Here is a 23461-nt window from a genome sequence, read left to right as displayed (position 1 = left end):
ACAAGCTTTTTTTAATAAATACTGCTATGAAAACCAAAGTACTTACATTTTTACAGGGCGTTTCTGGGTAATAAATACTTGAAAGAATTATTTTAGTCATGACAGACACACAACCAATTACACAGGGTATCACAGATGCAACAGCAACAGCTCTAGGAAGCCAGAATACTTTTTCCATGTGCCACAAAGAATAATTCAAGTGTGCAGAAACCAATAGGTCTAGTCTGGTCTTCTTTAGGAAAAGATGCAAACACGACTCGTGTGACAAGTACTGCAGCTCAGTTTGTAATATCTACAGCAAAGGCTTCAGAATCACATCAGCAAACACAGTATTGTACATCTTCATTAGGATGAAGCCTACATTTGCTCTGAATTCAAAAGGAAGTTCACATGAATTCAGATTGCTGAAACACAGGTTTTCGACCCAAGCACTGGCCATGTCTTACCTCAATGGGTTGGTGAAGTTTTAAGGCATTAAAACTGCAAGCCAAAACTTGCATTAGGAGATTTTTCAGCTTTGTGGAAAAATGACTTTGAGAAAGATCATAGAGTCATGGAATGGTTTGGGTGGGAAGGGACCTTAAAGCCCACCCAGTGCCACCCCCTGCCCTGGGCAGGGACACCTCCCACCAGACCAGGCTGCTCCAAGCCCCGTCCAACCTGGCCTTGAACCCCTCCAGGGATGGGGCAGCCACAGCTTCTCTGGGCAACCTGGGCCAGGGGCTCACCACCCTCACAGCAGAGAATTTCTTCCTCAGATCTCATCTAAATCTCCCCTCTTCCAGTGTGAAACCATTCCCCCTCATCCCATGGCTCCCCTCCCTGATCCAGAGTCCCTCCCCAGCTTTCCTGGAGCCCCTTTAGGGACTGGAAGGGGCTCCAAGGTCTCCCTGGAGCCTTCTCTTCTCCAGGCTGAACCCCCCCAGCTCTCTCAGCCTGTCCTCCCAGCAGAGGGGCTCCAGCCCTCCCAGCATCTCCGTGGCCTCCTCTGGCCCCACTCCAACAGCTCCGTGTCCTTCTGCTGTTGGTGCCCCAGAGCTGGAGGCAGCCCTGCAGGGGGGTCTCCCCAGAGCAGAGCAGAGGGGCAGAATCCCCCCCTCGCCCTGCTGCCCACGCTGCTGGGGATGCAGCCCAGGGTTTGCAGGGGGTTTCTGGGCTGCCAGCGCCCATTACCAGCTCATGTTGAGCTTCTCATCCACCAGCACCCCCAGGTCTTTCTGCTCAGGGCTGCTCTCCAGCCATTCTCCACCCAGCCTGGATTTGTGCTTGGGATTGCCATGACCCAGGTGCAGGACCTCGCACTTGGCCTTGTTGAACTTCCATGGGGTCGACACAGGCCCACCTCTCCAGCCTGCCCAGGTCCCTCTGGATGGCATGCCTTCCATACACAATACAGTCATACGTACCTGAAAGCAAATCTGTAGTTCCCATTTAACAGAAGGGTAGTTTGGCAACACACAAAGTGCCATTAAAAAGAATTAATAGTGCTCACAGATGAATAACATCTAAAACCAAAATGTACTCCTTCACACCGCCTTATGTCAGAAGAATTCAACATTCCTGGCATAGCTAGGGAAAACATCTTAATTACAGGAAAACGCCATAGAAAATTCAAGTCCTACTACAATTTTTGTCATCTAAAATTAGCAGAACAGTTTCTTTTTGCACAAATTAGCTCAGTCTTCTCTACACCTGCTGGTGAAATACACGAGCCAACAAAAGTACTGCAATCCGTCTACTGCCTTGCTCGTCTTCAACTTAAATTATTTATTAGTTACAGAAGAACAGCATTTAGTTAGATGCTTTTCTTCCTGCAGCAAAATACAAGTTCAGCTGCACTGCTCTGAATTACGGAGAAGTTAACTTTCTGTTGTGAAAGCAAGAGACTTATTGGAAAACTGTATTCAGCACTTTCGACTTACTATGTTGAAAATAAATTTTAAAGTTTAAAAAAAAAAAAGCTTTCTATGTATTATAATTCACCAGCAGCACGACGCAGGAGAGCAATGACAGCTTTGCGAGCAGACAGCTACAGGAAAACAGTTCACAACAGTTTTGAATCATAATGTTGGTGTGGGTTTTTTTCCCATCCTTGAGAAATGCAGTGTTCTTTGTGAACATACACTTACCTGTTGTAATTACTCCTGTGCAGGTTTGGGGGACTAAATTATCAGTTCCGCTGAAATACTGCTCAACTGTTAACATAGCATGCCATGTGCTCCTAATTTGGGAATAAAAAGAGCTAAAATTCCTCAGAGAAGAACTAGAGATGTGTTGTTACTGAAACCCAAACAACACTGCCATAAAATAAATACATTGCCAAAAAGCCAGCACTTCACAGACAATAGCCGGTCCCTAAGGAGAAGTATCTTGCATGATACTTTCTTAAGATCAAGCAGTCTAGATAAAATAAGCAAAGTTTAAAATTCTGTTAGGGACATGGGCTGGAGACCAAAGAAAGATCTGGCTTTTATTTTCATTCATTGAGAACAGAGAAAACACTAAAACCATCCCCAATAAAAATTAAAATGTAACATCAGATTTCAATATTAATTTACTATTTATTCATCTTCAAAGTCCTTTAGCTTACAAATTGCATTCTAAGCATGACTGGGCAAAAGAAGAGCTTTAACATAAAATTACTTTGTAATTGAAGGCTCAGAGGAACTGGAAATGCAAGCTTGCAGTAAAACCGCATGCAGAGAGTCCCTCACAGTTCTTAAATCTGAGCAGTTAAAAACAATCGTGGCCTAAATTTATGCTAGTAAGTAAAATAAACGGAAATTACACTTCTGATGTGAATGTGGCGACCGTGACGAATTCTAGGGTGGAGGCAAAATGTCAAAGGCATGCATTAATCTTATGGAAATTGAGATCTTAAAGAAACAACCTTGACTGTGGCAATTTGAAAAGAACCACAGCGAGCAGAGTAAGGTGCAATTTTTATTTTTTAACTTGACAGCCAGTGAAGAAATTGTCTTTTGGCCCATCTGGATTGGGGGAAGCAATTCATTCACCAAGTGAAAAATGGGAATAAGTGTTATCTGAATAGAATTTTAATGCTAGTGAGCAGAAATGCGACGAGAATAAGGTACAGATTAAGTTTTACTCCCTGCGTTGAATTCTTTAAAACATTGTCCAGTGTTTTCTTGCCACTAAAAGCCAACAAGTAATTCTGCTGGCAATCCACTTACTTTCTTGAGAGGGGAACATCACCGTTATCGTATTTATACGGTGATTTTAGAGGAATCTATACAGCAGGTAACCAAGAAACAAACAATCCACTGTATTATAACCCATCAACTTATAGTTCTTATTTCAGCAGTGCAGAAAAATGGCTACATGCATATAGAAGTTCTCAAAGTTGTTTCTTACCTTCTGAGGCTGTCCTTCTTCTCATCTCTGGTCAAGCAGCTATCCAGATGTTTGTTTATATATTGCTCTGGAATAGCAACCTCACAAACAGGACAATCCACTGAAAAGCAAGGGAGAAGGAATTCACTAGCATGTATATTGCAGCAAAGAGCAAATGTTTTCATCTGAAACAGTAACTGTTGATTGAAGAAAATGAAAATCCAGAATTTCACCTTTTTTTTTTTTTTTAAAACATCTGGCATGTCTATCCATAATCTTCATTTTCCATTTCCATTTTCATTCCAGAACATTTATTTCCCTCTCTATGTAATATCAGAATGGTTCTCATCTTCCCCGCATCAGATGGAATGAGATCTCTAATAAAAACCTGGAATAACATACATACTACACAGAAACCTAGGGGCTAATATAAACATAAGCATATTTCCATGCTAATGGCTTTCACTTTTGCAGTATTTCACTGCTAAATAAAGGAAGCGGCTTCATTTTGGTAAAACAGTATAGCACAAACTTTATTCCTATGAACATAATGTTCCCAGTCTCGGGCTCTCAAGAGGCCTGTGAATGCACGCGCTAACCCTGCCACGCAGGGATCCTACGCCCCAGCCATGCCTATACTCATCGCTCAGTACAGATAACCAGATCGCGTGACGTGGGCTCAGAGGCTCACAAATGCCCCACAGCACGGTCCCACTCAACTCAGAATTCTTCCTGCATCGTATTTGCAAGAAGCACCTATAAACATTACCTGTAGAGACAGTCGAAAAACACAGACTGAAAATATTTGTCTTTAGCAATCACATTATGTCAAAAACTAAAGGCTAACTTTAAAGGAACAGTATGAGAAAGCGATTTTTTAACTGACATGCTCTGTATTAGTATGAAGGAAGTCCGTTTTCATTTAAAAGACAAAACAAGAAAGAACCTACGAAAAACTCTGTGAAATGTTGTGGGAATTGAGGGAGTTATCTGGTAACACTGCTTTGCAGTTCCTGACTCCCATGACATCATATTCCAGTCAAAGGTTAAAAAAAAAAAGTTGGGACCATAACATAACACAATAGTTCTGAGCAGTCTATTATTGTATTTGAAGTTAACATTTTAATTCTTAACACAGGAACAAATAATACTCGCTAAACCCACTTCAGCACTGCCTCATTTCAAGTCTTTCTTTTATACTGTTTGACCAACTACTTTGCATTTGTGGAAATAATTTCAATGTGATGCATGCCTGAGGATTTAAAAAGGTCATAAAATGGTAAGCAAGTGAAAAATTCATTTGCTCAAGAATAAATGAGTGCTAAAATTTCATATGAGTTTTAAATTACTAACGTGAGCAAGTTTTATGCATCAGACTAAGAAATGTAACTTCTGGCTAAGTTGATGCCATTTTCCTGTGGCAACTTCTCTGGCTGTATTACATCTTTAAGCAGTATTTACCCAGCTAATGAACAAATAAGAACTTCAGAGTTCCAGCTGAATAAACTGTTAATCAAAAGAACAGATAAATATGAACTAGGAAGAATCAGTGCTGGACTGATTCTACAGTGTTGTACCGTCTTTTATTTTAATTTCGGCTTTTAATTGGGTCAATAGGATGGCTGCTACCATGTCAAAACTAAGAGGATTCTGTCACTTTATTGTAGTTGATTAGTATAAATGGGCATTTTCATGCTTCAAAATAAATTAATTATAACACTGTAGAGTTACAGAGGAATAAAGCAGATTACTTTCTTCTGGAGAGTGTATGAATAGGAATATTAACAAAACTGAAACCATGATCATTTTGATTGTGGGTGCACCCCTCAAATAACAAACGCATTATAAAATACCTTGCTTCTGATTAGTTAAGGATATGAGAGCAGAATGAATGTCGATGTTGTCTGTCTAGTCATTAAGGGGAAGGAGAAGAGAGAATGATTTCATTTTTTACTGAGTAAGCCTGTTGTGCAACTATTGTTTTTCAGAGCTGTTACTCAAAGCAAAGGAATCTGTAAGTGCTGAACTCCATTTAATTACCTGGCATCAGCCCAGGCTTCCTCATCAAGCATACGCTTGTAACAGAGCCGTCCCACCAAAGCAGTATCTGAATGAAGCGTTGCCCAGTTCAGTGGGAAGCAGCTGAACGTGCCAATGCTGATCAGAACCACGCAGAGAAATGAGAGGAGTGCCACATACTGAAGGGACTCTAATGCACACAGCCAACCACAGCCACGGACTTGGGGAAGAGAACAGGACAAAACCAAAAATTAAGCATCTCACCTTTCTTGACTCCTTTTACCACAGACGTAGAAGGCTTTTCATGAGTTTTGGTGCACTCGGGACTCTCTTGTGATCCCACTTCACTCTCTTTACCATCAACCTCTGCAGAACTGCTGTAAAGGTTATGGTGTTCCTCAGTTTTGAAAATCTTCCGATCTGTTCCTGCCAGGCCGTCTGCCTTTGTTGAGGTGCAAACTTTTTCCTTTTTCAAGAATCTGTCAATCATTGGCACCTCTTCTTTTAAAACTGGACAAGAAACAGGACTCCTACTGTGGCTTTTGCCAGCTGAGTGCCTGCTACCGGCCAATGGAGATGAAATCCGTGGAGCATCCGAGACCAGCTGGAAGAGTTGTTGTCTAGAAGCATCCAGAAGACAACATGCGGTTAGGTACACTGGACAGTATTAGCTTGTTCTTTGAAAAGAAACCAGAATGAAAACAGATCGAGCTTTTTTCTCCATTCCGTCCTCCCTCTCCTCCTCACTTGCACGCAGTGCTTGAGGAGCTCACACCACCCAGGAGCACAACCCCTGAGCCTCACCACGCTCTACAGAATCTTTCTCATCTTCAAACAAAATAAATTACATTTTGCAAGTGTAATAAAACGCCTCTGAGAACATCAAATGGAACAGAGTAAAGAACAAAAGGTTTTCCCCCTTACTTGAAGATGGTAGGGGACCATTTTCGAGCCAGAGTACTTCAATCACTGTGTCATAGAGCTGTGACAGAGGCTCCTGAAAGCAAAGAGCTTCGCAGAAAGCGCTGCCATGTTCCTCCTGTCCCTCCTCACCGTGGGTCTCCTCAGCACAGCTGCTCACTGCCACTCAGCTGGAGAGAACCCCACCAGGAGATACCCACATGCTCGTCAGCTCTTGAGATTTAGTGTCAGGTAACCTGAACGATTTCAGTCACCTTCCATCAATGATCAGCCAAAGAGCACAAACCCTCCATTCTTTTCTCATCTAAATTAAGGGGAAAACATAACCGCCCTCAAGAACAGCCCCCTTCAGTCTCCACTGGAACACTTACCACCCAGCTGTGCGTGCTTTAACCCCACCCATACTCCCTACCATCCGCAGCGACAGCAAACGTTAAGATGCGAGTTAAACAGAAGTCTCTCTTCAAAGCAATAAACTTGCATTTTATCGGTAGGAACACAGTAGCAGCAGAAGGTTCATTCTCCTGCCTGTCTCATTAGTACTTTTAGCTTTGAGCTAATATGAAGAATATATTATAAAGTCACAGTTGTTCTGCTCGGGCAATGGCTTAAGATCTTAGAGACATGTTTTATTCCTACCCTCACCCCAGGGGTTTTTGCAGAACCCTGTTTATTTTACCACGTATTTTACACAGATCGATCTAAGATAAATTAAGCCAGAGGCTGCATTCTTGGCAGGGAGACTGCATAGCGACACAGCAGCTAGCCTGCCCGCATACCTCGTGGTTCGCTTTCATGCCTGCGTCACTGCAGGTGGAGGGAAGGCTTTCCCAGCTAACATCAACGACAGACAATACATGTCCCACTCTCACCCACTTCTACTTTGACAAGAGTCCTCCACGTCCTGAGGGTCACAACAAAATTAGTAACATCCACCCAAAACCAGCCAGCAGAAGTACACATGCAGTCATTAGCTCATTCGCTTTTCATTCACTGCTCCATCATCCCTGGGCAGCCTGCACACCCTCCCCTTGTCGGGCTCTCCGAGAGTGCCAAGCCTGCCCCAGGACTCGCTACCATTCTCACAACCACCACCTGCTGGGCCCCAGCCTGCTGCATCATCAGGAGTCCTACCCCCACCCCCCCCCAAAAAAAAAAAACTCAATTGCAGAAAAAAAATTACCATCTACAAGCTCTGAAAAACTAGGACTGCTTACAAAAAATGGAAAATCTTACAGGGAAAGGAGCATCTCCCTAACAACAACTGGAGGAGATGGGTTCCCCTCTTAGAGATACTCTGTCCCCACTTGCTAAGTGGGGTAGGGAGGACCTTCCCTTCACTTCTTTTTAGAGCAGGATAACACAAAAAGAAGGGATGGGAATAGGGTTAGCTTTTGAGGATGCTAAGGAGCCTAAGAGCCCCTACATCAAAAGGCACAGTATACCCCCACGTGCCCCAATCCATGCTGTGCTGAAGATTGTTCAGCATTGGGTAACCACTTGGAAAACTCTGCAGTCTTTTAAAATAAAGATTTCTCATGTCTGAGAAGAACAACTAATTGAGAACTGTCTATATGCATCAATTTGTTTTTCAGAGACACGTAAGTCACAAGGTGACCCCACAATGATACTCGTTTAAGTTAGGTTCCTGGTGAACAAGCGGAACACCCAGCTCAGCACACCGAACACTGCAGTGGTTATATTCAGGCTGGATCCAGAAGCCCGATGTGGAGTTTGAGTTTCCTGGATTACTGGATGCAATGACCACACCCGTCAGTGGCAGTTCACGTCTGTCCTGTCCCAAGACACTAACTTTCTGCTGCGCAAACAAGTGCAATTAAGTGTGGCAGCAAAACTATGTTTGTCTGTCTACTTATGCCTAGATATGGACTGGAAGTTTTGAAGGAGGTTAATTCCCCGTCTGACACAGACACAGAGTGGTCAAGCTACTGTTGGCGCAGGATCAACTGGACGGGGAGCTCAGGAGCAAGTTACTGGGAACATAAACTGAGCGCCTTCAGGCAGCCCTGCTCCTGCTCCACAGCTGCTGGTTATGAGAGGTGTATTTCATCCAGAAGCACCAGAAGGGTCTGACAGTGTGATCTACTCAGCACGGCCATTAGCAGCAATAATCGGCAGACAAAGCATCACATTTTACTGCAGATAAACGCACAGAATTCTTCAACTTAAAGGTAACAAACTATAGCCTCAGACGACTTGTCACATCTCAGATGGTCATTTCTACAATCAGGTTCAAAAGCAAACAAATTAGTTGCCTTTTATTCTTAATACACTTAGGCAAAGTTTAATCCTCAAAAAGATGCAGCTGGGTGTTCAACCAAAGATGTACTTTTTAAAAAATTTTTTTCCCCCTTTTTGAAGAAGGAATTGATCTTTTGGCTATGTAAAAAAAAGTCTGTTTCGTCAGGCTCCCCAGGTTTTCACACAGGCAGCCTTCCACGGAAGTAGCTAATCAAAGTCAACACACAATTCTTTTGGCTATTAAGCAACCAATTTTACACAAAAGCCCAGCATCCTGTGATGCAGCATGGCTCAGAAAACATAAAGCAGATCCATAAATGCAATCATCTGGCATCATATCACAGTTTAGCTTTCCCATAAAATAAAGAATGATACAGCCCCAAAAGGCAAAAATATCTGAACAATTAAGCAGTTGGCTATATTCATTGCCTTCACCTAGAGAACGCAACTGATCTCCCTCATCTTTTCATTGTATTTTCTATAGCTTTTGAGAGCTCCTCCTCTTGTCAAAGTAACACGTTCTACTGTTTGTAACTACCAACTACATCTGTTTATTTTTCTACAACATATATTCACTAGCTAAAATGGATTTCCCAATGTGTTCATACGAGCTGGCAACACTCCTCAAAGTCAAACTTCACATCAGTTTATCTTTTCACCAGTGTTATCTTTTGCTCAACATTTCTTTCTCAGGAAGCATCACGACAGTACAGCTTATGGTACCTCAAATTCCCCGACGCAGAGACTTTGGCAGTCTGATTCGTCCCTCCAAACACAGGGCCTGGACCCGAGACAGACTGCCAGACCCCAGTGAGGGGCAGCTGAGCAATTCCGATGCCGGCTGAAGGGAGAGCTGGCAGGAGGGGTGCAGCTCCATGGCTGGCAGAAGCAGGCGGCAGCCACGCAGCAGAAGGCTCAGAGTGCAAAGCTCGGCATTTTTGCAGTGAATCCTGTACGAAAGGACAGGCTTCTGAACTCATGAGAGCTGCTCCAGAGCTGACAAGACAGACTACCCAAATAGAAGACTATCTCACTTCAAATGCAACTTGTTAATACTTGCATGAAGGCAGCCAGAATAGAGAAATCGGCTGAAGAGAAATTCCAGATTCTGCAATAACAGCTGTCTCAATAAAATATGGTCTGATATAAAACAAAGAGAGAAACCGGAAAAACAGTACAAAAACCAAAACCTGTCCTAACAATAAGCTGATAATAAAGGTTGCTTTAATTACGCCATTGGTCCACAAATAATCAAACAAAGTTCTTCCTTGTATTAAAGGATTAAAACTCATGAATAGACTTTCTGAAGGGAACTGATATTGGCACAGAATCAATGGAAAGAACAGGAGGACAAGAACATTAAAACTTGTTTCCAGAACACACATGAAATCTCTGTATGCCTTTTTTTTTTTTGGTGGGAAAATACAGAAAATGCTAGTACTAAATTCAAAAAAGGAGAGAAAAGTCCCAGACTGTCTTTTCCCAAAATGCGGTATTTTGGGCCTGCTGAGTGGCTTCACTGACTGCGTGATGACATCTAGTGGCCCTGACGGACCTGCGCCCCACCGAGCAGCACCCCACACCCCGGCACCCCAGGGAGGGAAGAGCCAGAGCACCGCCAGCACCCCTCCCACAGCCCTGGGCTCTCCCACGGTACCTTTATCAACTGCCACTCCCTCAACACCAGAGCCAATTACTCCAATTTCTCCTTATTCACAGGAATTCTGATAGTTGTGATTGGAGTGACCCGGACAAGCATGACTGCCCTGGAAGATTCACCTGGCATCCAAAGACAAGAGAAAGCGAGCAGTTGATGGAGAAGTCCACCCCCAACCATCACCAGACTGTCCAGCTCACCTAGAACCTGATTCTACTCGTAAATGTCAGGACAACACAATTTTCAAAAGTCTGTGTTTTGCAAGCAGTTTTCAACATTATCTAATGTTAAGAATTTAACAGAGAGTACTATCAGTTCTGAAAGGTTTTAGCAGATACAATTTTACCTTCCTGGCACAAACGCAGTAAATGCATCACAGCTGACAAAACTGTTTAAGAGCAGAAGCAGCACCTTTAAAAGCTGAAAGATGAATCAACAGGCACTGTTACGTCCACTACCCAAATCCTCCTCCGAGACCCAGCCTCTTTAATCACTGGCCTGGGGTAGGACAGGGAGTTACCCTTCTTTTAGTTTAACTAAAAATGGATGGTCACCTTTATACACTGCGTACAGCATACTCTCTCTGCCAGGCATGTTTTAATAACAGTATAAACATCTCACAAAATTTTTTGTTCTTCAGCTCTGCAAGACTCACCAAAAAAATTTCACTGCCCTCCATCAAGATCCTGGTTCCCATTTTATCGTCTGTTTACTTCTCCCTTGCTGAAGCAGCTATGAAGCAGAGGAAGTAGGTGGGAATCTAGTGCTTCCACATAAATAAATTCCAAGGAGGAGATGGGGTTGTGAATCTTCCCAGGAACAGCTCACACAGGACAGTCCTAACTGTCCTGCAGTCCTCCTGGAAGTTTAATCAGTGTATTAGAAATGACAGTACCTGCTCTCTCAAGCACTCGGAGTAGATGTGTTTATTCCTCTGACTCACTAGCTATCAAGTAACTCTGATTAGGAAGCTAAGATATAAACCTGAAAGTTAAAACATATTTTTCTTCCCTATGTATGAAAAAAACCACAGATCATTTTCAGCAAGGATTAGTTTTCTACTTATGCAAGTATAATTTTAGGTTTTATTGCTAAATTTTCTAACTATGTGATGCAGAAACGGACAATTTCCATCAAAATAATCGCTTTATTAGAGGACAAAGAAATTAATTTCAAACCACCGAAACTTTAAACTTGTTGGTTTTGAAGACACTGGCCTCATTGCAACTGATAAAAAATATTGTTCATAGAGGAAAGATGGCACAAAGAGCGCTCCCCCTCCTGCTCTCCTCACCTGCCCTGAGTGATGAATGCTGCCTGCAAAGCGCGGCAGGAGCAGCAGAGAGAACGCTGAGCAAAGGCTGCTCTCACCCTGCCAGGAGCCTCCTGCAGCTCCGCAGCCTCGGGTCTCCTGAGCACAAGGGCAGGGACACGTGAATTCAGACCTGCTAAAGCCTATTCAAACCACTCCTCTACCCTTCCACGCAGAATATAACATTAATGGGCCACAGCGAACAGCACAACATCTTCATTTTTCCTGGGAAACGTCAGAGTCCACCACTTCTACTGGGAGGAAGCAGGATTCCCACGACAGCACTCACCGAGCACTGATGATCACGAAGGCTCTAATTCCGCAAACACTTGTGCCCAGGCTAAATGCTGAGCTAAATGGGGTCGGCACTCAGGTCTATTCAGAATGATTTCCATTCCGTGCACACACTGACCTTGGCACACAGCTTTTACTTTGCTAAGTACCACCAACATTAACATTTTCTTTCCCTACGGGCCTGACTTAAGAAATGCGTTTGCATTTTGTGAAATATTGAAAAGATTTAAGGCCTAATTTTCATAAGCGCCAAACTACCTGAGGCTCAAAGTCAGGGCAGGATGGACTTGAAGAGCTCAGCACATTTCAAAAATCAACCCCTGGACTTTGGATTTGGTTTGGGAAGGGCCAAAAGGAAACTTGGGGAAGGAGGGGGGAGACAGAAGATTTGTCCCATGTCAGCATCACCAGGGCAGAAACCAACAATGCTCCTGTGAGCTTTCAAGGCCAGGCTGGACGGGGCTTGGAGCAACCTGGTCTAGTGGAAGGTGTCCCTGCCCAGGACAGGGGATGTGGAACTAGATGATCTTTAAGGTCCCTTCCAGCCTAAACCGTTCTATGATTCTATGATTTACCAATACTCGTATCACATAAGACTCTCCAGGTGAGTAGTGTTCCCCTTGATCTCAGGGCCAGCTGCAGAATAAACGCAATCCCAGGCCGAGAGGCATGAACACAGGGCGCCCAGCATCTGAGGCAATGTGAGATTTACTCACTGTCTATATTCCTCTTACGAGCCTGTCTCATTAAAGAGAGTTGTTGGGCCTTGCTTACCAGGATCCAGAAAGAGCCCTGTGCTGGCTGTGTCCTAGCTTACCCCCCAGCCAGTGCAGAACAGGACACCACAGTTTGTGTCTAACTTTATTGATCTAACTTTATGTTGAGAAATTGATCGAACTCCAAGTCACAAAAGGAAAAGATTATTAAACTACTCTGACCGGTAAGATTTATACTGATCCATTAAAGCAGTCAAAAAAAATTAACGTTTAAGATTCAATATCATAATGGATCCAAGTCAGCACTACTTGTTCCCTACAAAATTAGACATTACCAAAAAAAAAAAAAAAAAAAAAAATAGTAATCCATTTATTACTAGGAAATACCAAAGCTAAAATAATGGAACTGTAGAATTTCAATTCTTCAAATAAAATCAATTCAATCTAATAGTGGTCATACAGAAGATGAGATCTTCATCACAGAGAAACTCTCTCAAGAAACAAAGCGATCAACTGAACTATGCTTCCTGTCACTTACGAAGCCAAGAATCTCACTGACTTCAAGCTCCAAGTTCCTTTAAGAGAAAAAGAGGATAGTGTATTTGTTTCCCATAGACATAGGAATACCCACAAAATACCTAGCAAATCACTGAACTGCTTCTAATCAAAAGAAAACAGACAGATAATACAAGAAATTGCATATATCTACTGTGGTAAGTGTTTACCAAGTTATGCTTATTCTGTTGTTCCCGTCTTTCAAAGGGATGAGAAGATCAAAAATGAATTAAAAATGAATGGAAAAGTAGATAAGAAATCCAGGTGAAAGCACATTACTCCATTACTTCCCTTATCCAGGAAAACTCACATTTGTGGTCCCTCAATACCTACATTTTTCCCATCCAATGACTTCACCAAGAGAATTCTCTTGCAAGTGAGCCATTTCCACTGGACAAAATCCTTCTGTTCAGGATTTCCCCTGCACACGTAGGAAGGATCTTAGAAAATCTTTATCACCATTATTTTCCCTGTAGAATCCTGACACATCTGCTTGACTTCCTACGTGCTGGAAGAGGCTGTAACTCACACGGCAGCTAACCAGAAGCAAAACAAAATAAGCTTACCCAACCTCCACACATCACCTGAGTGGACAGTAACCTCCAGCCAGAAAAGCACAAACGTTTGTCTTTGACAACACTTCTGTGACACCACATATTTTTTCCCCCACTCAGTCCTCTCCCTGCCCCTCTGCAAGGACTCCTAGCCTGCTCACACACAGTCAGTCCCACCTGCCTTGCCAGCTGCCAAACCAGAGAGAGTATTCATAAAATTACAGTATACCTTGCAGAATTAAAGCTCTTCACTAGTTCATCTAATGCCCGGTTGTTTTTCAGGTCCGATTCGGAGACTGCCTATTAGAAAAGGAAAGAAAGAAAAAGAAAAAAAAAAATAACACAATAGACATTCAAGTGCAGTGAAAATGAGTACCCAGAAAATGTTCAAGTGATCAATAATTTGTTTCTTGGATCAATGCCTCAGCTACCCCCTGCTAAATTGCTATGTGAATGAAGATGCATACCTCTTTTTTCCTGAAAAAATTTTTTTCCTGAAAAATACCTCAAACTAAAATAACTGCCTGAGAACTCTAAGTCTGGAAAATGGCACGTAATAGATGAAAATGAAGGATAAAGCTAAAGCAACAAAATCCAGTGTACCCAATCTTCCACAATGCTTTATTGTAGCACAGTTCTAATTATCTTGAAAACCAAACCAAGGGTCCCATGAATGTGATAAGAACCTCAAGCAACAAGGCATGAAAACGGATGAGGGGAAATGTTAATCTTCTGATTATGGAATGAAAATATGAATTATGAGATGGCTTTCTCCATTCAATTCATTCTTTTTAAACAATTTCTGATTTTTATCTCTCTGGCTGTCTCTCTCTGCTCTTTTTTACAAAGCTTTTATTAGTCTTCCTCATATCAATACCTGTGATTTTTAAGAAGGCAGTAGTAAAATGTACTCCACCAAGTAGTCTGCACTTGTTTGAATGTTTAAAAACTGGCAAAGCTACAAACAGATCTGTTTTCCAGACTTGAAAAATCTAGACCGGTTCACGCTTTAGAAACACAGAAGAATATTACTTCTATTTTGACAATATTCCTGAAGAGCCATTCATTGTTTTTAGGCAGCCTACCATTTTTAGGAGTTCAATAAAGCCCAGTGGGCTTAAGATGAAAAGTTAGATTAAAGTTTAGAATAAATTGGATTATGTGTTTCTTAATGAAAAAAGGCCTTCAAGTCAGATTGTAATAATCACCCACCTGCAGCGCAGGCCAAACTTTCCTCTAGTGCTTTTCACACTTAACCTAATTCTCATGGCAAACGCCTCCTCTCCCTGGTGCATAACACGGTCCTCTCGTCCCCAGAAAGGCTTCCCCGTACAGTCAGTGAGTTTTAGGACTAGGCGGTCTGCAGACACTTCTAAAAACTCCTTGAAAGATGAAGTGAGGCCACTCAATCACGGAAAATTTAAGTGCTTAAATTTCAGCACTCATATTTTAAATGACGGTGTGTTTTAACAAATTAAGAGGCAATGTTAAATCTTTCGCAACAGATTGTATACACAGCTCTGAGCCAAAACCTAGGTTTGATCTTCCATCTACTTCTGCCGGTGCTGACAGAAGAGTAGCTCTGAAACAGGAGAATTCCAGTTGTAAGAGCACCACGCTTCGCCCAAAGAGCTGCTCACCAAAAAGAAAGGTGGTAATATACGACTAGAATTATTTAGCATAGTCCAAAGGGAGTGAGGCTCCTGAGATTTGCCAAAAAAAAAAAACCAAACAAACAAAAAAACAAGCTGAGGAAGAGAAAACCACTTACCACACAGCATGTTGGGCACTGAGTTTTGTAGGACAAAAACTTGCGTATACAAAGTGAGCAATCTGGAAAAAGGAAATACATAATTTTTAAAAGGCATACTTCCAAATGCACTTTAGCATCCTTATTAGTATATTTTCTTTTTGTACAATATATGCAAGCTATTCCACAATACGCAAATTGAAAATACATAGTTTTTCCATAGAATTAAAGATTGCCATTGTAGCAAAAAAAATAAAAATCCGTATTTTATGCAAGCATCTTTCAACATTTAATCTCAGTCCCTCTGTCAAAAGCAGATGTTTACATTTGTTTCTTTAACGCAAGACAAGAAAACCTTAGTCTGCTACCACCACGAAAAGTGGTGTGCTTGCACTGCTCACTCCCCCAGCACTGGGTTGGTTTTTTTGACATGTCTACTGTAGGATCACTTTCATCTTCCTGCATAGCCCCAGACAAACTCTCTATCCTCTCTTTTTCCCAGGTGTTTCTTTCCCTTTCCAAAACAATACCAACCTGTTGTTGAGGGAAAAAGCTAAAAAGGATGGGAAACAGCACTGGAATGCTGAGAGACAGCTTAAATGTTTCCCAGGAAAAGCAAGTTGTATCATAGAATGGTTTGGGTTGGAAGGGACCTTAAAGCCCACCCAGTGCCACCCCCTGCCCTGGGCAGGGACACCTCCCACCAGACCAGGCTGCTCCAAGCCCCCTCCAACCTGGCCTTGAACCCCTCCAGGGATGGGGCAGCCACAGCTTCTCTGGGTAACCTGGGCCAGGGGCTCACCACCCTCACAGCAAAGAATTTCTTCCTCAGATCTCATCTAAATCTCCCCTCCTTCAGTTTAAACCCATTCCCCCTCCTCCTGTCACTCCACTCCCTGATGACAAGTCCCTCCCCAGCTTTCCTGGAGCCCCCTTTCAGGATGCTTCAATAGACTCTTTGGTGAAATATGCCATGAGCTTCATTTTGTGGCAGTAAATTCCCAAAGTTATTCTACTTTCTCTACTTGTCTATGAGATTTCATAACCACTTCAAGACAGAAAAAGTTTCATCACTCTCCAGCAAAACAAACATTCACTTACTAGATCATTACTGGTCAGAGTCTCAGCGCTTATCACACTTGGCAACAGGTACATAACGTATATTTCAAAGACCCTCTATGAAGGGGTCTAAAAAGCAGCAGGAGCATTAATGCACTAATTCAACACTTAAAACTGCAAATCTATCTAAATACTCAAAAATTACATTATATAGTAAGATGTGATATGGGGGAGGAGAAATCCATAAAAAAAATTTTAACCGGGTGAATATGAATCAACTTGCAGATCTAGCCTCCCAACATCCGACAGCCAGTCACCTTCAGTAAGCGATGGGACTGACCGATGTTCGCAGCCATCACTGCTCGGAGCCAGGGCAGCTGAAGCGTGTTCAGGGATGATAAATCACATAAGCTCTTAGCCTTAAAGTTTGTGCCTAGGGCTGGCTCTGGGCCATGCAGAGAAGACGATGGCCTCACAATTCTCTGTCCCCAGTCCCTTCTCTCCCACTCGCCTCCTCTTCCTATGGGAGAAAGCCCCACCGCGGCCCAGGTCTCACCCTGCCATTCCTGGGGGAACAAATCAGTGTCTGTCTACTGTAGATGGCACAAACACCAAGAATTAAGTGGTGTCACAAAGTTCGCTTCCATCTGCACAGACAGACCATACTCACCTGTAAAACCGCATCTACCAAACTAGTTATAAGACTCATCAACAGCACTGTATTTCAGTAGAGAGAAAAGAAAATCTCAAAGTATTAATTTAATCTGAGAACCAACATTGGATGCTTAACGACAATGACAGAGTGAAAGCATAAAAAAATCACTGCCAGCAAATAGCAGTCTCTATTGACTTTAAACTGGAAGTAGCGAGGTTGTGAGAAGAAAGAGGAATAAAACAAGCCTGGCATGAGAAAAGTCAGTAATGCCACAACTTACACACCACACATCAAAGACCACAGCTGTTTTTTTAAGTGAGTGAGCAATTCTGAAACCTGCTTAGCTGGAAGCATAGTAGTCATTACAATACAGATTTAAAGAATGGAAAATCCTGGGTGACAAAAAAGAGCTCCCCCCAACAGCTACAGCCAGTTTCTATGAATAAGTCAAACAGACCCAGGTGCCCCCACCCACCTTCCGAGCTGCGCTGGCCCAGAGCAGGGCTTGCGCGGCTGTGCTCGTGCCGAGCTGTGCCTGCAGTAAGGGCGCCCACTCCAGCTGCTGCTTCACCGGGGCCAGCCCTGACAGCGGAGGCAGCCAAATGCAGAGCTGAGAGACCCTCAACCACCGCCTGCCACCAGCCCTGGCTGGTCCCAGCTGCCTGGGCTCCTCAGGAGAGCAGCATATTAACACCCCCATGCCAGCGGCTTTGCCCACGGGAAGCAGACCTGGCAGCGATAAACTCTTACACTATCTTGGCTTGAATAGAATGAGTTTGTCCTCTTGGACTGAAAGTATCAGAAATCTCAGGGCCGCAATTCCCTCTGCCCCCAGTGAGATGTTCGTATCACAGGAGATGCCATCTTCAGACGCTTTTAGTATGTGAAAGAAACGTGAACGGCACATCTATTCTGCATCTAGAGATAACATCTGAAGAACACAAAGACAACCAAGTAGAAAGTATTTCAAGAAATCTTGATTTACTGTAGAAAACTTAAGGTTGCTGCAATTTGCGGGGAGAAATTAAATGTGTAATCTGATAAAAAAAAAAAGAAGGGAGACAGATTGTTTCTGAAGTTAAGGGCCTCTGAACCCAGCCGTATCACAGGCAGGCTGGAACACCAGCTACTCCAGAGAATTTCCAATGTGCCCCACCATAAATATGCTGTTTTCAATGGTGATAGTTTTGCCAAGCCAAACTACATTTCATTGCCAAACTACAATGTCCTCCTTAATGTACGGAAAAGGAAGTACTATAGTTTCTGAAAAAAACAATTATAAGCATTTATTTTAACGTGAGAAAAGGCGATGTACTTCGCCCTAATCTGACTTTCAGTAAACTGCTCCGCTGCCACGTTCCAGCAGATATCAGCCTGGGGCAGACAGAGCAGCGTGGAAAATTTTACCTCATAACACTTAATGCTCTCTGCCATACAGCTTTGCATTTTGTTCCGCCCTCAAGATGTTATGAAAGATATTTAGATGAAGAAATGTAGGAATAGGTGGCGTTTAAGTGCATTAATCCAGACAACACATGTTTGTGTTGTCAGAAGGTTGCGACCATAACTGCACGAGGAAAGGTTGCTGACTGCTTATCAGCTTTCATCCAAAAGAGCTCCTGAGAGGCAAAGGGCCTCACTGGCTAAGCTGCGAGTAGAGAAGCTACATGTTCTCTAATTGAAATAAAGGATCGGTAACCTCTGCTCTACATGCCAGTGAATAATAAATGGTCAAATGATGACTTGTCTCTGAAACTCTAAACTCTTTCGAAGGCATCTTTCAGTAGTTTTCTGTCATTCAGCTAAGGCGCAAGCCAGCCCATAGGGCCCCCACAAGGTCATTCTCCAATCTTGCATTTCCTGGGAAAGATGTATGAAGACCAAACCATTCACTCAAAATTTGAGTGCACCTTCTTCAGCCCTACCTGTCTGCCTTAATCTGCCAACTGAATGACAAGTCAGGCTTAAACGGAGTTGCAGGCCACGACACACTCCCATCACAGCCACCTGGAACGTAAGGCAAGCTGCACTTGCATGAAATACGTTAATTCTAAATTCCACACAGTCACAGGACAGAGGGAAGAATGACCTCACCGCCCCTTTATTGACCCACTTACCTTGGCTCCTGCTCAAGCAATTTGTATTACAACTCAAGTAAATTTAAACTGCAACCACCAAGGCAACAGTGATGTATTGAACTGACCCGCCATAAGATACATTAATGACGGAACAGGAGGCACAGACTTACAACGAAAAGGACGGACCAGTTTTGCGGTCAGCACTACGCGGTCAGCACTCCCGCAGCAAGTACGGGATGGGACGAGTCCCGCAAGAGCAAGCGACGGGCGGGCAGCCCTGCCAGCGTGCCGAGCAGCCGCGCTCCCGCCGCCCTACTTACAGTTATGCGAACACTGAGGGATGATCATGGCGATGCTGAAGTAATCAAAGCAGATCCCACACCGCAACAGGTCATCCACTGCCTGCAACGGGAAGCCGGGGTCACCGAACGGCCCGCGGTGGGACACGGTACGCGGCCGGCTCGCTCGCTCGCTGTCGCTGATGTCCCCGCACAGCGCGGGTTAGGAAATCCCCCGCAGCAGGCGAGGGCGGATTCAGCGTCCGGGCGCTCGCCCGCAGCCCCACAGGAGCGGCGGCCGCCCTAGGGCAGCTCGGGCCCGCCGGGGCACGGCCAGGCCCGGAGGAGCGGGCCGGGCCCTCGCCCGCCGCCACGGAGAGCAGCGGTGAGCAGCGCGGGCTGTGGGGCCAGGGCGGCTCCGCCCGGGGCCGGGACACCCCGCGGGACGCTGCCCCGCTGACGCCCCGACCGCCATCTCACCCTCCCTCCCGCCGCGCCGGCTGCAGGCCCCGCCGCGCCTCACGCACCTTCAGCGGGAACAAGCTGGCCGGCCACAGCGGCTCGGACACCGGCAGCGCCAGGGCCATGGCGGCCCGGCCCGGCTCTCGCCTCACGCCCGACCTGACCCGCAGCGAGTCCGAATCCCCCGCGCTGAGCCCTGCGCGCCGGCACCGGGCCGCGCTTCCGGCGGCGCGGCGGCCGCCGGGAGCTGTAGTCCGGGCCGCGGGGCCGGGGCCGCCCGGGGAGGGGTCCGGCCGGCGCCCCCTTCGTCTCCACCGGAGCTGCTCGCTTATCGGCGTGCGCCCGGGCCGTTCCGTTAATCCCAACAGCCCCTGTCCCCCGTAACCGCCCTCCCGGGGCAGCCCGGCCCCGCCGAGCGGGCGGCCCGAGCAGGGGCAGGCCGAGCCCGCCGGGCCCGTGGCCCCTCGCTCCCCGGAGGAGGGAGGAAGGCGAGGGCCTCGGCATGGACCCTGGCGCCGCCGCCCCACGCGGGTGGCACCGGCAGCGGGTGACAGCGGCTGTCCTCGGCCTCGGGGCGCGGCGCGGGGGACACGGCCCCTCCCCAGGGCAGGAGCTTCCCCCTGAGCCTGAGGGGCCTTGTGAAGCGGTGAGCTCCTCCTGTCACACCTGGAATATGTTCAGTTTCATTTTCTAATTAAACGCCTTGGGAAAATTTAAAATCCTATGGGTGACTATTAACTGATTTTTCAGCACCAAATGCATTACCTACTGGGCATTTTCAATACTTTCCCCTTTTTAATGCACCCGTGGAAGTCACCTCGTAGCACGGACATCCGCAAAGCAGCTGGGGACGGCAGTGCTTTCTGTGCATTTCTGTAATGGCACTGATTCCGAGGCATTCCTCGTGTTCGTTGATCTCCCACGGACAGCCCATGGATGCCATAAAATTGTCAACTGCGGTGGTGGGTTGTTTGCTCAGGTGACAAATGAGATGTGATCCCATAAGCTAGATGTGAGAGTCTTCACCCGTATCTTCCAGGACACGCTCATTTAAAAAACATCTAAGACTGTGCCAATGAGATTTGGAGAAACAGTCCCCTACGTAACTTCCCCTCTGCAGTTAACCTGCTCCCCCGCCTCCCTGTCACGGCTGGTGCTGTTTGCGTCTCTCAGTACAGGTGCGCGTCAGCCCTTTGCTATGGGAACGACCTTCTGCTCAGCGTGCACAGGGCTGTGCTGGGTTGCCGTGGAAATGGGCATCATCGCCATCACCGCTGTCCTGGGCACAGCCAGACCCGGCTCTTTGATTTCCACAGAGGGGACATCACAAAACCCAGGCTAAAAATACATGGTCTTATGGATGAAAAACAAACACAAAAAAAAATATGGCAGGTGATCATGGCTGAGTACTGCCGATGTGGTTTCAGAAGGTTTAATAACTGCCAGGCAGTTTTGGGGAACTTAGCACATAGCCAAAGTCACGTAGGATAAAAATGCAAAACAAATTGCACTGTGTGGGTGCAATCCAAATTTCAGAAGCCAGGCATTTACTGAGACCTGCACCAAGGCTCCGCCGCCGCTGCTCAGGTAGTGCCCACGGCACACGGTGCACACCGAACAATGTCAGTCCCCTTGCAGGCACTCCACTCTGCTCTGCACGCAGCTACAAATATTCCTGCTGGAATTAAATTTGTTGTAGCAGAGTTTTTTACACACACGGACACACAGTGCATACACTTAACTATTTTATATATTAGTCTGCAGAACAATAATGCCTCACTTTGCCTCCTTCATTTCACAGGTTTGTTTTAAGCACGGCACTTCTGTAGCTGCTGGTGACTCAAATGTGCTGTTATCCAAAAACCATGCACACGCATGCTTGATTTTTCCTGTAAGATGAGTTTTTGTAACAGTGTCATTTCCATGGTTTTACTCCTAATTTGTGGTAGTCTGATTTTCGAATCAGTTAAAATAAAGTCAAGCTCTGTGAACTGGCACTCAGTAATTCACAGATATATATATACATAAAAGGCACTCCATGACCCACAAGGTGGAGAAGGTCAGAAGAAACACTCATAATGGTCTCTGCTGGCCTTATGCATTATGACTCTCTGAATTTATATATTTGAATGGATCTGATTACTGTCTGACGCTTGCCAAAAGAGCTAGAATTTACAGAATAATTTCATTGCCAATTAAGCACCCATTCTTTTCACCTTAAGGAATCCATTTCTTCTGCTTTCTCTGCAAGCTGTGAAAATTTAATGTACCAGTCTCTTACGGTTCTTTTTCAATTTTCTGTTCTTTCTCTTCCCTTCTGCATTCTACAGATCTCGTTCCAGGTTCACACACTTTCTGACATGAGCTTATTGCTTGGCAATTAACTCATCCTCCCCAGGAATGGACACGAGGGTTTCATTACTACAGCAACATGTTTATTTTTTATTTCGGTAGCCTGATGAATAGCAAAGGGCAATGAGTTTACGCCCAAGCACCATCCACACAGGCTGCTGCTGATTAAAAAGCAACTTAAACTATTTCCACGGTAAAAGCACTGTAGCAAAAAAAACTTGGAAAACCTGTGCTTTCACCTGAATCCTTCTCCATCATACCAAAAAAGAGAGCATGCACCCTCTTAGGCAGCGTGGCCAAATTACCCCTTATCTGGCAGGAGGGATGAGCTCAGGGCCGCGGGTCGCTCCGTCTCACGGGCAGCGTTTAGCAGAGCCGTCCTGCAGTGCCTCTGCTCGGCAGTGGCCCTCTGCCAGGGATCTGGAGAGACACGATGCGGGGTGGCAAGGACAGAGCTGGGGGCCGTCTCAGCCGGGGTCTCACCCTGGGGAGGGGCAGTCCTCCATTAGACGCAGCACAGGACATTTCAGTGGGAGCTCTGTCTGGCAGAGCCCCCCAGCCTTGGTGGCAAAAAGAGCGTGGTTACTGGCGAGCATTTTTCCTGCAGGACACGGCTCTCCCGGCGAGGGCACAGGCACTGGGAAGCCTCTCCCACCCCTCCAGCTGTACTGGGCTGCGGGAGGATCTGGTCAGGCAAAAGGCTCCCGCCTGCTCCAGCATGATGTGCCCCAGGGAGCAGATTTAAACCCCGGGCTCCCGCAGAGTGAGGACAGTTATCCTTCTCTGTAGGAATGCTTCCCGCTGCTTTATTGGCACTTTGGACTTTGGTGCAGCAGTACTGAACGGGTTTATTTTGCTGATCTGCCAAGTTACAACTTGTTATTATACACAGAACAGCAGAACGGGGAACATATACACTCCTCCCAACCCTCTCAAATATTCACTTAAATTAAAATACCAATAGCTACCAACCTGCATTTCTGTGAGCTTGTTGCCCTGTTCTGTTAGCGGAGAGAAACGTATGGAAAAGCTTAGCAGGAGGTGGAGTAGCCCGACACGAAGCAAATCTCCAAAAGCTACTTATTTTCGTATGTACTGTTGAGACAAAGAAAATATTTAAGTGGAGTTTTACATAGTTCCCAGCTGGTTGCGCACAACTTAATAATGTAAAAAGCGCTTGTTC

At 45.2% G+C, this 23461-nt stretch overlaps 1 protein-coding gene across 3 annotated transcripts in view; it reads right to left on the bottom strand.

The window, feature by feature from the left end:
- Positions 1 to 20309, bottom strand: part of RAD18 (RAD18 E3 ubiquitin protein ligase) — a 60085-nt gene extending 39776 nt beyond the window's left edge. For all 3 annotated transcript variants that reach the window (XR_010072826.1, XM_063348371.1, XM_063348372.1), the window contains exons 1-6: positions 19992 to 20309; positions 19507 to 19588; positions 15416 to 15477; positions 13874 to 13944; positions 5638 to 5993; positions 3376 to 3475 (exon numbers count right to left, since the gene is read on the bottom strand). Coding sequence is in view for 2 of the 3 variants with exons in the window: in XM_063348371.1 (XP_063204441.1) it covers positions 3376 to 3475; positions 5638 to 5993; positions 13874 to 13944; positions 15416 to 15477; positions 19507 to 19588; positions 19992 to 20051 (731 nt within the window). In the remaining variant the exon portion in view is untranslated. The remainder of the gene's footprint in view (positions 1 to 3375; positions 3476 to 5637; positions 5994 to 13873; positions 13945 to 15415; positions 15478 to 19506; positions 19589 to 19991) is intronic.
- Between the last annotated feature and the right edge of the window lie 3152 nt (positions 20310 to 23461).

The sequence above is a fragment of the Chroicocephalus ridibundus genome, chromosome 10 (assembly GCF_963924245.1).
Source record: "Chroicocephalus ridibundus chromosome 10, bChrRid1.1, whole genome shotgun sequence".
In the NCBI taxonomy this organism is placed as follows: Eukaryota; Metazoa; Chordata; class Aves; order Charadriiformes; family Laridae; genus Chroicocephalus; species Chroicocephalus ridibundus.
The sequence above is the reverse complement of the archived record's forward strand: the minus strand, read 5'-3'. Positions and strand labels throughout refer to the sequence as shown.